Raw genomic sequence first — 14,436 nt, 5'->3', positions numbered from 1 at the left:
CTGCTCTGGGGACAGGAGGCCAGGAAGGGCTGGAGCTGTGCCAGGGCTTGGCATGGAGCTCAGGGCAAGGCTCTTGCCCCCGAGGGTGCTGGCACTGCCCAGGCTGCCCAGGGAATGGTCCCGGCCCCAAGGCTGCCAGAGCTCCAGGAGCTCTCAGGGCTGCTCAGGGTGGGGCAGTTGGGGTGGCTGTGCAGGGACAGGGGCTGGGCTGAGCATCCCTGAGGGTCCCTTCCCACTTAGGAACTTCCACGACTGATCAACATCAGGAATGGGATTGTTTCAATCCTTTGTGCAAAGCTCCTGGCCTTTGATCCCCCAGTGAGATACAGACAAGGACAGAACTCACTCCCGAGTGAAAGCAGCAAAAGAGGAGCCCCCTCCTTCCCTGGGAGCGTGGGAGGGCTGGGGTGGTGTCAGCAGATCACGCTCTGCCTCTGCTGGGAGCTGCATTAAAAACCTGAAGCCAGGAGGGAGGAGCTGCTCTTTGCTGCTGATGAACGAGGTGGTCCTTGGATTCCTTCCCTCCCTTGGAGACCCCGGAGCCTGGGAGGGGCCTGGCTGGAAAGTGCAGCAGAAGATTCAAACCAGGACAGTTCCATGGCTGGTGTGGGCACAAAGCTTCCTTAGCTGGGGGCTGCTCCTGATAAGGCATTTTTGGTGATGGAGCTGGAAGTCACAGAATCTGAAAGGTTGGAAAACTCCTTTGACATCATCGAGTCCAACCACTGCCATGCCCACCTGTGTCACTAAATGCCACATCTCTGGTCAATTGTCAGCAGTCCCTGAGGTCCCAGCAGTGCCCACTGAGCTCTGCAGGGATGGGGCAGGTGCTGGGAGCTCCTGGAAGCAGCAATGGCATCGAGGGGGTGATGCTGAGCTAGCCAGGGTCCCTTGGGGACAGAGCAGTGACCTGCAGCCTCTCCCCTTCCCTGGCTCTCCCCTTCCCAGGGCTGGGATCTGGGGACACAGCAGGAGCATGAGTCACCTGCTGTGGGTAGAGAAGCATCCACAGCTTCCACAGGAAGATCCCTGGGGAGAAGGAGGTGTCACAGCAAGGAAGGGACAGGTGACAATCTACACTCCCACCCTTTTTGGTGTCCCGAACCAGCCACAGGTGCCTCTTCCCCTGCAGGCAGATCCAGAGCCAAGAAACTCAGTGCAATCATGGAATGCTTTGGGTGGGAGGGGACTTTTAAGATCATCTTGTTCCACTCCTGCCATGGCAGGGACACCTCCCACTGTCCCAGGCTGCTCCCAGCCCTGTCCAGCCTGGCCTTGGGCACTGCCAGGGATCCAGGGGCAGCCACAGCTGCTCTGGGCACCCTGGGCCAGGGCCTGCCCACCCTCCCAGGGAACAATTCCTGCCCAATATCCCATCTAAACTTTCTCTCTTTCAGTTTAAAACCATTCCCCTGTCACTACATACTCTCATAAATAACCCTTCTTCAGACTGGCCCATCCTTGACCCCTGGGGGCTCCTCTGCACCCCCCACCTGAAGCCCCTCGAGGGCACAGATACCAGGAGGTCACACATTGGCACCAGCAGCTCGACTCACTGGCACTGACCTCATCCCTCCTTCCCTCTGTGGGGTGGGGATGGGAACCATCCATAGCTCCCAGGCTCTCCTGTCACCTCCCATTTTTCTAAGCTAATATCTTGCAGCATCTTTAAATGAAATATGAACAAAACCAGCGAGTTTTGGGGAGCGCAGGGCTGAGGATAATCAGACCTGAAAATGACTCTGCTTTGTGAGTCACACCTAATGTATGTGCATGTTAATGCTGCCCTTCCCAGCTGTGCTTCCAAGAGCTGTCCCTGGGCTTGAGCTGGAAAGGCACTGGGAGAGAGGCACAGCTCAGCTCCCAGCTCTGCTCAACAGGATTGTTTGCAGGGGGGTCTGGCCTGCTGGATACCACTTTTCCTTCATTTTTCCATCCATTTTCTCTCATTTTTCCCACAGTGTGACACATAATGAATCTCCAGGCCTCAGCTGGACGCCAGCCCAGCCGTGGCATCTGCTGTAGCACCAGTTCCTCCCTGCCACCCGACTGTGACCAACAGCTCGGAGATGCCAACAAGGGCAGCAACACAAATATGGGCTCAGAGCCTGTGGAAAACGTCAACATTCACGGCATCCAAAAATATCTGGGCTGGGAAGTGTGCACCTCTGAGGGGGTGGTTCCATGTCCGGAGATGCTGGGGATGGCCAGAGTGCTCTGTCACTGCTGTCACCATCTGCTCCCAGTTGCTGGAGCCCTCCTCAGGGGTAAAACGCTGCTTAACTGGTCCAAGGCATCTTTGGGCTCCCAGATCCAGATAATCCACACGGAGCAGGGTCAGCCCTGATGCAAATCCCTCCCTGGCATGTGCAAAACCCCAAAGGGCAACTCCAGAGATGGGGCAGGTCCCTCCCTGTGCATCCCTGGGCAAAGCAGAGCCAGCACCTGCCCTGTCCCTGCCCACCCCTGTGCTGTGTCCCCAGAAAGGCCCAACATCATCCCCCAGGCACCAGGACTGGGCACCTCACCCTGAATCCATGTAACTTTGGGAGATGAGCAGATGTGGGGACAGATGTTTGTCCCCTGCAGCTGTAAAACCAGCTGGGTTTGGGGCAGCTGGAGCTCCCCACGGGCTGGGGCTGGTACTGGGCTCCCTGGGGACACATCACAGCATTGCCTCATTCCTGCTGCTGTCACAGGGGAAGATAAAGCTAGGATTATCACTAGGAGCTGTCACCAGCTGCAGGCAGGAGCCTCACACAGGTGACAGCACCGGGAGGGGTTGGATCACCACGAGAGGCTGAGCAGGACACACAGAGAGACTCCAAATAACCCAGTCCCGCGAGGATGGAGTTCCCCCAAAGCTTTTGAGGAATGGCAGAAGCACCTGCCTGCTCCTCCTGCTGGTGGCTCTACTGGTTTTACTGGGACCACACCAGGCACAGAGATTCCCACGCTCCTGCTTTGCTTTCCACACTGTGGGAGCAGTTGGGAACAGAAGGTGGGGCTGGAAGAGAGAGGGGTTGGGTTCAGGGGGTGCTCAGGGCCTGCCCCTCACTGCTGGAAGGGGGCATTTGAATTATTCCTCCAGGAATAACTTTATTTGATAAATAAAGTTAAACAAAATAAAATTAATAATTTTATTAATATTTGAATTATTCCTCCAGGAATAACTCCTGGAGGGGCAGGAGACTGAACAGCAAAGAGAAACCCAGTGACAAGTGTTGTGGTTTCACATTTTCCCAAAACAGGAGAAAATTTTGTAACTAAAATCGTGACCCATAAAGATGATTTTGCTGGAAATGAACACTTTGAATGTCTGTTGCTAGGAAAGAAATTCCTGCTGTAACATCAGATCTTCAGTTAATATTTAACCTCACTATTTCCATCATGCCAGGGCTCCAGCTGAGCATGTCCCCCTCCCACAGCAGTCACCTGAAAGGACAGACTGGAGCAGTTTGCGCTCTGCTCCTCATAGGAAAGAGCAAAATGCTCTTTCCAGCCCTGGGGCAGGGTTGGAATGGGGCTCCTGCCCCTCTCCATTACCGGCCTTGACAGCAGCAGCGATTGCTGCTCCCCCTGGCTGAGCACAGCCTGCCTAATCCCCCGCTCCAGCCTAATTAGGCTCTGGCCAGGGCACAGAGCCAGCAGCCCGAGGAGGAGAAGATGCTAACGAGCCCCAGCCCTAGGGACCCCCTGCCACCCCCTGTCCCAGCCCTGGGACCCCCAGCCCTCCCTGCTGCCCAGGCCAGGCCCAGGGTAACCCGCCCCCGGCTTCTAATTGGATTTGTTCATGCTAATTATCATCGTTTTCGCCTCAATTAAGCCATTTGTTTCCCACACAGCTCCCCCAGCACAGGTCTGAGCCCTTTGCAGGCTGTTTGGGCCGCGTGTCCTCGCTGCTCCCGACTGTCAGGGTCACCTTTGCTCATCCCTCCGGCTCCCTCAAGGTCCCCACTCATCTCCTCATCCCCCAAACGTGGCATTAACCCCTCAATTTCTCTCTCCCTCCTTCCCATCCTGCCACAGTGTCGGAACCCAGGACACCCCTCTGGGTGACCTGGATGGCTTGGGCCCCTGGCAGGGGGCTGACGAGCCCTGGCAGAAGGCAAAAAACACTTGGGGATTCGATCTTAGCCCCTGGGAGAAATTACAGACCTTGTATGAAGAGTCACAGGTCACAGAAGTTTAAGTAGCATAGTAGTAACAAGCACGGGGTGAAGGGAAAATTTTGGAACTATGTACAGGGGGGTTTGGGATTCTGTACATGGAGGTCAGGGAGTCCAAGATGGAGGGATTTGGGCCTGCCATGTCCTTCTTCTTTCTTCTCCCTGGCATCCATCTTCGGGATGATGTTGGCACTCACAGATTGGTTTAGAGTAGAAAGTCACTGTCTAACATAGGTGATAGATATTGGAAAATAACTGTAAACATAGTATATGTTTTTAGTATAAAAGATAGCACCAGCCTGGGAGGCGTGTAGTGTGCCTCGAACTGACCTGCCAGACAGGCCTGTGGCGGGCTGGAGAAAAAACATCTTAGATAAGCACCAATAAACGACCTTGAGAACCACAAATGAAGAACTCCAACTCTTTCTTCGACCATCAGGCTGGCTTGGGATCATCCTGACCATAGGGAACCCGGGACCACAGCACCTGCCTGGCTCTTTGGCGGCCCTTGCCAAGGACATGGGGCCAGCCTTGGTGTCACCCCCAGAGCCACCAAACAGGCCCTGGGGGTCAGCAGGGTGCAGAGCTCAGCTCTGGGACCCACAGCCTGCAGGGTTCCCACCATCCCAACCCCTCTGGGCTGCAGGAGGGGCAGGGGAACGTGTTCAAAAAAAGACTGCCTAATCCACGGCTCAGGCCTAGCTAGGCTCTGGCCAGGGCACAGAGCCAGCAGCCCAAGGAGGAGAAAATATTAACGAGCCCCAGGGGACCCCCCTGCCACTCCTTGTCCCCACCCCAGGGTTTAGTTGAGGTCTTCAGGGCATGGGTTGGACTTGATGACCTTGAAGGTTTCTTCCAACCTGGTCATTCTGTGGAACAGGGCCTGGAAAAGCACGGCCTGGCAGCGACTGAACATATCCAGAGGGTGCAGAGGTGGAGTGTGGAACCCCCTGTGGATCCCCTGATGGGGAGACCCCTAAAAAGTTCTGTGCCAGGATTGAGAGACAAACAGGAATTTTGGGTTTTTTGGTGTTCAGGTTGCTGTTTATTTTTCTTTTATCAGCAGTTCAGCATGCTGTCTACACACCAGACTTAGTGTATATTGTATTTGTGGGGTGCCCTCATGGTAGAAAGGAATGATGAATTTGATTCCATGTTTTTAGAAGGTTAATTTATTATTATATGATACTATATTATATTAAAGAATACTAAACTATACTAAAGAATACAGAAAGGATACTTACAGAATGCTAAAAAGATAATAATAAACTTGTGACTCTCTTTAGAGTCCCGACAGAGCTTGGCACTGGCTGGCTATTGAATCAAAATAACTCACAGCAGAAATTAATGAAACAAGCACCTGTTGGATAAACAATCTCCAAACACATTCCAAAACAACAAAACACAGGAGAAACATATGAGATCTGTTTTCCTTTTATTTTTTTTGAGGCTTCTTAGCTTCCCAGGAGAAAAATCCTAAACAAAGGGATTTTTCAGAAAACATGAATATAACAATGTACAAAGAGAAGGCCAAAAAGTCACAAGACACGCAGATTCATGGTCTTTTAAAACTATTTTAAATATTGTAAATAAAATTTAAATAAAAATAAATTTAAATATTTAAAATAGATTCTTAGATTGTATTTTATTTCTATCTTTCTACCAGTAAATAATTATTTGTCTGTCCACACAGCATCTGCATTGCTGTTTTTTCTAACCAATCACTGTGCTCCCAACACAGCAGAAAATGGAGCAGATGAAGAAAAAGAAGCTCAGACAATGCCCAAAATCCTCCATCTTGTTCCTATCTACCTCTATACTAAAACCCCAAAACTCTTAAGTTTTTCAGCCTGTGATAAAATATACTGTTATCTATTTCACACATTCATAGATTCCAATTCATCCCAAAGTCTTGGAAGCTTTCTCCATGCATGAAGATTAAAAGCAGAGTTCTCCTGGGGGTCAGGACTTCCAGGACAGGAAGAGAAACATTCCCTGTGCCCTGGGTTCCAACAGCGGAGGGAGGGAATTGCTCCTCAGCAGGAGCTGAGGGAAAGGATGAGGGGGAAACACAAAATCTGGGCTTGGATGATATTCAGGGCTGTGCCCAGGGGCAGCAGAGCATCAGCTGGGCACATCCCACAGCCTTTCCCTGTGTTACAGATACATATTATAACATTGGCTTTTCACAAATATTAAAATGGCTTTTATATATGTAATGTTAAAGTAACTTTGTTATAAAGATATAGTTCTTATTTCTGTTGTTAATTAAGGTTAGTGAAATAGCCGATGTCAGTGTGCTTGTGTTAAAATGCCTGCTTGGGTGGGATAACATCCAATGAACACAGGATGAGGAGACCTGTACAGACCTGCCAACCATCAGCACTCACTGTCTGAAGACAACAGGACCAAGGCCCAAACTGGGGCTGATAAGAATGGACTAAAACCACAACCAAGGAATGCACGCACACTTAAATGGTGGACCCAAGAAGAAGGTACACTAAAGAGTTCTTGGAACATGTAAACTCATTTAGGGAAAGTTTACTATGCATAAGGGTCTATGAATATGCAACAGGCTGATGGAAAAGGCATTTAAGGGGTATCCCCAAAGGTAACAGTGTGCTCTTGGCTAAGTGCCAAGATGCACCCCATCATCATTTATTGTCTTTTCTCCTATTATCCTTTATTGAAATTTTAAAATTTTCACAGGAGAGTGAAGGTGTTTTTCACACCTGGAAATGAAAAGACCAAGGAGGGCTCAGTGCATCTCCATCCAACCAGAATTCAAGAATCTGCTCCACCAGGCTGCTCCTGGCACCCTCCAACACCAAACCAAGGGGGCTGCACCACCTGTGCTCCATCTCCTCACACTGCAGGGGAAAACAGGCAAAAATCACCACAGGCCAGGAAGGAAGAACAGAAATGGGAGAATGAGGGAAGGGATGCTCAGAGGGACTTGATGGATTGGGCAGGACAGACTCTCCATCCCTACCCTGCTTCACCCAGACTTGGCAAAGGGCCAAAAGTCCCCAAAGCATCACACAGATCCCATCCCATGGTGCAGCCCCACTAAATGTCCCCAAACAACCTTTCAGCCCCAAACCTGCATTTCTGGGATGTACCAGTCCCATCCTTCTGGAAAGAGACCTGGCTCATGTGCACCCAGCATTTTGAGCAGCTCAGTGGTGACACCCCTGAGGCCACCAACAGCCAGTGCCACCCTCGGGTGACAGGGCACCTCTCCAGGCTGAGCCTTCACCCACCGAAGGGCCATCATCCCACTCCCCCTCCTCACAAACAGGCACTACCTGCTGGGGCTGGACTCAGGGGTGACCTTGGGATCAAACAGCTCTGCAGCTGCTTCTCCAAGCCATTTACTTCCTCCAGGCTCAGCCCAGGAGGTCTCTTCTTGCTACAGCTTCCAGCTTAAGGCCTGGGGAGCTCAGAATTAATTTGCAGGTGAGCTCAGAGGCAGATTTAGGGTGGTTTCCTTCCTCACCACAGAACAGCATCACTCTGCAGCCCAGGCAAGGAACCAAGCCTGCCCTTCATCCCCACATCCACGATTCCTAGAGTTCAGGAGCAAGAGGAAAAGCCAGCCCAGATTCCAGAGAGAGCTTTGTGAAGGATGTTTTATTAATTTCTGCTGCAGAGAATGGGAGCTCTTGTACAAAAACAAGGAGCACCTGAATTAATGCTGAGCCCAGAATAATATCCAGGAACTGCAGGATCAGCTCCTTTATCAACCTTTAACAAAAAAAAAAAAAAAATCTTGCTGTTACTCAGCAGTAATGAAAGCAGAGCTATTGTGGCTGCAGATAATACCAGGTACCAGGCACTGCAGCTTTGTGAATGCTTGAGTTTCATCACTCAGGACTGTAAATGGTACACAAAAACCAGGCTCAGAGAAAAAAACAGCCCTGCCTGGTCCAAGCCATGCCCTGCTGGAGCAGAGGCACAAGTACCCAGTGCTGGATCTCTGGCCAGAGCTGTAAAGTCAATTTTAGAGGGCCAGAGAGGAGTCCAAGGGCTGCAGCTCTAGGAGAGGTGTCCTGACCCAGGCATAGGTTTAAAGCTCCAGAATTTCCACCTTTAAGTGATTCACTGTTGCAGTAAGGCAGAAAAATTCTAAAGAAAAGCCTTATGAAATCAGGCCTGCTCTGGCCTGATCATTTCTGTAATTTCTTCTAAGTCAAGCTAGCATTTTGCAAGTTTCCATGTAAAGCAATTCTGGTGTGAGCAGTTCATTAACATAAAAATCTATTCCTGAATAAAAAAAAAATCAACTTGCACCTGTATATACTGTTTTTACCCCATTAGTTTTTATTTTTCTGTCTTCCATGAACAACTTTCCCTGCACATACACACGGAGAGTTTAAGTGACCAGTCAATACAGAATAACAACTTGTTGCTAACCAATAAATGTAATTAGCAAGAAATCTACTTACCAATTAGAATCACACACAAGGTCTGTAAAACTGTATAAAAAGGAGTTATGTGAATAAAGAATAGCCTTTTTTTTCCACCATGAAGAAAATAGAATCTATGTGATTTATTCCCATAGTTCACTGGTCAGAGAAGGCTTTGGAAACATCAGTGAAATCCTGCAGGAAAAGCCACCATGGGGCTGCTTTGACAGGCAGGACAACCTTTAATAAACCTGACACTAAGATCCCTGATCCCAGCAGGGTCTGGGGCCAGGACCCCTCCCTTCCCCTTCCCTGCCTTGAAACTCACTGGGATTTTGAGCTTCCACTCCTTCCTGCAGCCCACAGGTGTTGGGACACAAGCACAACCTTGGGCAGCTCAGCTCCTCTGTCCCCTCAGAGGGTTTCTGCTCCTTCAGAAGCTTGGGGCAAGCACAGACACAATCACAGGCAGATCTCAGCTGGCCTGGCCCACCCTGGTTAAACCAAACTGAGGGCTCAGCTCCTTCAGCCCCACAGCCCTGCTGGAGAAACATGGTTCATTTCAGCACTCTGAGCATTGTCATCCCAGAGGATTCCCACACAAAGCCAGCTCCAGGCAGTGGTGCCAGACACAGCCTCAGGCATGCCCTGAGCAGGGATCCAAAGCCCTGAGCTGCTCCCGTTCCCTCACCCACATTTGGAGGAACTGCTGTTCTTTGCAGCCTCAGATTTTGGGACCCGATCCAGGCAACAGCTCCAGCACTGGGCAACCTCAGGTCTCTCCAGAGGTCTGGGTCACATTCAGGCACTTCTTGATCCCAGCCTGCTTTTCCAGACCCCAAAAATCCCTATTTCCTCAGACATCCATGGAGAGGGAGAAGTTCTGTGCACAGCTCCCAGGTAGAGCAGACAAAATAGAAACTGAAAACCTCAAAGTGCTCACAACAAAACACAGCCTCTCTGTGTCACACTCCTTGGCTTATTCCAGTGTTCTTGGAGATGCCAGAAGAGAGGGAGATTTCCTGGAGGCACCAGCCAGCCCAGGAGCAGACTGGGGGTCCAAGCTCAGGGGCTGCCCCATGGAAAGCCCCAGGGCTGTCCAGCCTTCAGTTCTTTCCCCCCTCCATCAAATTCCAGCAATCCCAGAGCCACTCCCCTTCCCAGGCACCCTGAGGAACCCCTTCCCAGGAGGGATCAGAGGGAAAGGTCCTCCTGGAAAACCCCACACCCCGTAATGCCAGCTCCAGGTACTGACAGCCAAGAGAGCCCAGTTCATGTGAAAAAATAGGGCAATTTTATTATAAGCTTCAGAAAAAGGACACAAACAACATGAACACAGCATTTAACTGGACATCTTCCTCAGGGACACAGCTGTCCCAGGGAATGAGGCACTCTGCAGCCCCAGGAGGTCCAGGTGCACAAGTCAGGCTTCCTAGTTTTCCTGGAAAACAGATTTTCCCCATAGCATTGCCTGCCCTCATTGACACTGAGGACAAAGCAACCCCCCACCCTCTATTTCCCAGGGCAGCAGCAGCTCCCTGGGAATGAGGAGGGCACCCAGCAGTGCTTTGGGACCAGAGCAGTGAGGGGGAAGCTGCTTGTGGTGAAGAACTCCCACAAATTCTCCCTATTTTCTGCTGCAAAATATCCAGGGCAGGGAGTCACAAAAGGCTTGTGGCAACCTGCTGGCAGTGGCCCTGGGTCAGAGGTGCCAGAAGTTGGCATCTGGCACTGCTGTCACACACTGGTGACTGGGCATACCCAGCACCACCCCACCAACACCTGGGGACTCAGGCTGTGTCCCTGCACAGGGACTGGAGCCCCTCCAACCCCTTCCCTTGGCAGCAGAGCTCTGGGACAAAAGCTCAGAGCCTGGGGACTTCCCCTGAACCACACTCAGAGGGTGGGATTGTCCCAAGGGTCCTTACCCCATCCTGGGACGAGCTGGTGTCACAGGCTGTGTCAGTCTCCTGCTCACTGCTCTCATCCCCTTGTGGCTTCTGGGCATCATCATTGGTCACATCTGGATCATCTCCCTCACTGCTGGGCACAGCTGGATCCTCTGCTCCCAGCTCTGGGGGCAACACGGAGCCCTGGGGGGTGTGTGGCACAGGGACATGGTCAGAGCAGCACAAAATCTAGTGGGATTAATGGACTTGAGATCAGAGCAAGCCCAGGCTGCCTCCTCCTGCAGCCAGGGGCTGAGGGGAATCCTGGCAGCCCGGGATTGATGCTGTCTGTCCCCAGGACTGGAGCAGGAACACTCACCTGGACAGCTGCGAGCTCCAGCACAGTGACCCCACCCTGCTCCTCCAGCTCCAGGTCTGTGTCATTTTGGGACTGGTACTCATCAGTGTCCGACTCCAGCTCAGAGGGCTGGGGGGAAAGAGGCAAAGGGAGGCTCTGAGGAAGGGACAGCGTGGGGAAGGACACACCAGTCCTCTCCCAACAGCACTGGGAGCCACAGCCAAGCATGACAGGGGTGCTGCCTTGCAGGGACATTGACCAAAGGGAAACCTCAGGGATGAGTGGGGCACCTCCAGCTCCCAGACAGTGCTGGGCTGATGGTCAAGTGCTCCTTGGGCACCCTGTGCCCTCAAAGAGGGGATAGGGAAGGAAACCTCTGCAGGCTCCTCCACAGGAACCCACACAGAGGCCAAACCATCTTGGAATTGCTCCGCAGGCACAACATCTCACCTCGTACGTGGGGTCTTCAGAGTCATCCTCTGGCAAATCCCTCTCCAGCATCACAAACCAGGACTCCTGCTGCTCCAGAGCCACATCATCCCTCTTCCTCTTGCTGGCTTTGCTGGCTGGGTTGATGGGAGCCTCCTGGATCTCTGCAGGGATTCACAGGAGGCACAATCACACACCAGAACAAACGCAGCAGGTTTCATTCCTGCATTCCCTGCAGGAATGCCATGCTGTGCTCCTCCCAGCTGCAGAGCCTCCAGGCGTTCCAGGAGGCCCCAGCTCTTACCCTTGGACATGTTGCTGTGGCCCCAGTCGGTTGGGAGGTAGCCCAGGAAGGTCTGGACCCTGGTGGGAGTCAGGGAGAGCAGCAGGCGCAGGAGCTTCCCCCGGCGCTTCCTGGCCAGGAGCCCAGGCCTGGAGGAGGACTGGGATGAGGGACAGAGCCTGCTCCTGATGGTCTCAACAGGGAGCACCAATCCAATCCAGCCAGAGGCTTTCTGAAGGAGCTTCAGCTGCAAAGAGAGCTCCATCAGCACATGGGAGAACTTCCAGGTGTTTAAAGCCCTCAGGGAAAACCTTAAACTCTGCTCTCCCCTGAAATTGGGACCAGCTTCAGCCAGAACCTGTTGGGCTGTACTTTATTACCAAAACCCTCATATTTCTTCTGGCCCAGAGAGGGAGAGAAATGGGAATGCTGCAGCCACCAAAAGCTGAAGGGGAGCAAGGCAAGGTCAAGGAGAAAAAGTTGAGATAGGGAGGAAGGCAGAGGAAAAACCATGGAATTATTTGGGCTGGAAGGGGCCTTAAGGACCACCTATTCCACACCTTATCTTGGGCAGGGACACCTTCCACTGTCCCAGGCTGCTCCAAACCCCATCCAACCTGGGCACTGCCAGGGATCCAGGGGCAGCCACAGCTGCTCTGGGCACCCCAAGCCAGGGCCTGAGGAATTCCTTCCCAGTGTCTAATAACACAGAAAGAATGAAAGAAATTATCTGGCAGAAAATCCCCAGAACCTGCCAGTATTGAGGTTTTAGCCACCCCCTCCCCAGCCCCAGCCCCACTCACCGGGTACTTGACCAAGCTGAGCTGAAGGATCTGGCCCAGGAGCCTGCTGGAGAAGGAATCACTGCTGGTGGGGGGCCTCATCTGGACAGGGAGAAAGAGAAAGGTCAGAGCCTCCAGCCCAGCCCTGAGAGTGCCCCCAGCACAAGCCACCCCCCAGGCAGTGGCCAGACCTGCTTTGGGGGCTGCTCCCTAGAACCGAGACTGGACACAAACCTGGCTTAACCCCCTGTGGCCTTCAGGGCACTTATAGGCCCTGCCCCATCTGCTCCTCGTCACCCTGATGAGCTGCTGGCTCTGCTAATTGGTGGGGCAGCCCAGGGCCCTCAACTGGGGGCTCCCCTGCTATCAGCACTGGGATAATTAACGGCTCTCGGTTAGGGGCTCATTTTCTCTCCGTTTGAGGTCTCCTGGAGCTTGCCAAGGCTCTGATTTGAGATCTCTCCCCTTGCTCTGTGCGGGTGCAAAGAGCTGAAGGTGATGAGATGCCAGAACGTGCCCTGCTGAGCCCCCAGGGGAGGGAGAAACTGATCCCAGGTGAGGGGAGGCCCCTCTTTATCCCCCCTGCTCTGTGCCGGCACAGAGATGGAGCTGCTGTTCCTGTCTGCATCATCTTCCCAGCAAGAGCCACCCTAAAGCCACGGTTATCCCCCTGAGAGTGCTGGAGCCTCCTCAGCTGTGGGGGAGAGTGCCAGGAAACCCCTCTCAGCCCTGCTGCACAGGGGGAAAGGCAAAGCTTACAGAGCAGCTTCATCCTCCTCATCCTCCCTCCTGCGGGAGGCGCAGAGCCTCTTCCCCACTGCCTGAGGCTGTCCCCCCTTGTCGCTCTTGCACCAAGAATGATGCAGGACCAGGTGAGAGGCAGGATTGTAGGAAGAGCAAAGAAGGCTTTATTCAAGAGAACCACACGGTTTTTATCGAGTGCTACGATACATTCTATTTGACTGGCTAGTTAACAAAACACCTTCCTCACTCGCCGTCCTTGAGAAGAACAGAAAGATGAAGTAGAAAAAACCACCAGCAGATTGTTTAACTAACAAGTTATCACATCCTTACAACTCCCTGAAAGTTCTCACAAGCCGCTGTGAGAAACGCTTGCCGTTTTTCTCTCTGTGTCCCACGGCATCCGCACCCCCTCGGTGCCAGCCCAGCGGGATGAGAGCGCAGGGATGCTGCGGGAAGGAGCCGGCCAGGGGTGGAGGAGGGAGTTGCGGTGGCTGTAGCCGCCGCTGGCTGCGGGGATGGCGTGGCCCGGAGCGTTTTTTCCCGACGGGAGCTTTGCTAGACAGAGCTGAAGTGTTTGTCTGCCGCTCCCGGCTGCCCCTTCCACCTGGTGCCCACGGCTGGTGACTCATCCCGCTCCTGCGCCTCGTGGGTGACACAGCCGGTGGCCCTGCGTGACAGCGGCAGCGCCGTGTCCTCACCTGTCCCCTCCATCCATCCATCCATCCATCCATCCATCCATCTATCCGCCTGCCCCGTGCCCCGGCGGCCGCTGGACCTTGGCGGGGACCCGGCGCTGCCGTCACCGCGCGTCACCAGCCGGGGGTGGCCGCGGAGCATAAATGGCCAGCGCTGCCCAGCCAGCTCTCGGGGCCACCATGGCCACCCTCTGTCCCCCCGCGCTCCAGGGCAGCGGCTCCAGAGGCATCTTCTTCCATGTGGTGACCCCCGACCGCATCCCGCAGTTTGTTATCCCGCCCCTGGGCATCCACAAGGAGCGGAGATGCTCAGGCAAGGGGACGGCTTGGAGGAGCAGCTGGGACCCAGCAGCGCGGGACGAGCACGGCTCTAACTCACCCTCTTGGAACTCACCCAGCTCCAACCCAGACCCCACGGCTTGGGCAGCTCTGTCCCTGCCGCACCTCCCCAAGGTCACCACCCCGTACGGCTTTGTCACCCTGGGGCGGAGCCCGCAGGTCACCAGCGAGGAGGCGTTTTTTCACTCGGGCTCAGGCCACCCCCGGGGTCCCTGCTGCAGACACCCCGGGATTCCTGCTGCTGAGGAAGACTCCGGGATGGGAGGAAGCCAGGGGGACCGCAAGCAGGCAAGTCCCCGTGCCAGCGGTCACAAGGACGATGGAAGCAGCCCGACCCCA

At 53.5% G+C, this 14,436-nt stretch overlaps 1 protein-coding gene across 5 annotated transcripts; it reads right to left on the bottom strand.

Moving 5' to 3' along the window:
- Window positions 1-9,849: 9,849 nt before the first annotated feature.
- Window positions 9,850-14,230, bottom strand: LOC135284836 (uncharacterized). Of its 5 annotated transcripts, none has more exons than XM_064396597.1 (7): window positions 14,153-14,230; window positions 12,341-12,421; window positions 11,559-11,784; window positions 11,276-11,418; window positions 10,847-10,954; window positions 10,507-10,716; window positions 9,850-10,019 (listed from the first exon to the last, which is right to left on the bottom strand). In XM_064396597.1, exons 2-7 carry the CDS (start codon window positions 12,419-12,421, stop codon window positions 10,011-10,013), a joined length of 777 nt encoding a protein of 258 aa, XP_064252667.1. In that variant the 5' UTR covers window positions 14,153-14,230; the 3' UTR covers window positions 9,850-10,010. The 5 variants fall into 5 exon arrangements, with proteins under 5 accessions (XP_064252667.1, XP_064252669.1, XP_064252666.1 ...); XM_064396599.1 differs by having other exon boundaries at window positions 14,138-14,213; XM_064396596.1 differs by lacking the exon at window positions 14,153-14,230 and adding an exon at window positions 13,762-13,802.
- Between the last annotated feature and the right edge of the window lie 206 nt (window positions 14,231-14,436).

The sequence above is a fragment of the Passer domesticus genome, chromosome 21 (genome assembly GCF_036417665.1).
Source record: "Passer domesticus isolate bPasDom1 chromosome 21, bPasDom1.hap1, whole genome shotgun sequence".
NCBI lineage: Eukaryota > Metazoa > Chordata > Aves > Passeriformes > Passeridae > Passer > Passer domesticus.
The sequence above is the reverse complement of the archived record's forward strand: the minus strand, read 5'-3'. Positions and strand labels throughout refer to the sequence as shown.

Coding starts and splice junctions, on each gene's coding strand:
- LOC135284836 (XM_064396596.1), bottom strand. CDS start 13,794: ATGGATGGATGGATGGATGGATGGAGGGGACAG. Junction 11,785..12,340: donor TCAGCTTGGTCAAGTACCCG/GTGAGTGGGGCT, acceptor CTCTCTTTGCAG/CTGAAGCTCCTTCAGAAAGC. Junction 11,419..11,558: donor CCACAGCAACATGTCCAAGG/GTAAGAGCTGGG, acceptor GAATCCCTGCAG/AGATCCAGGAGGCTCCCATC.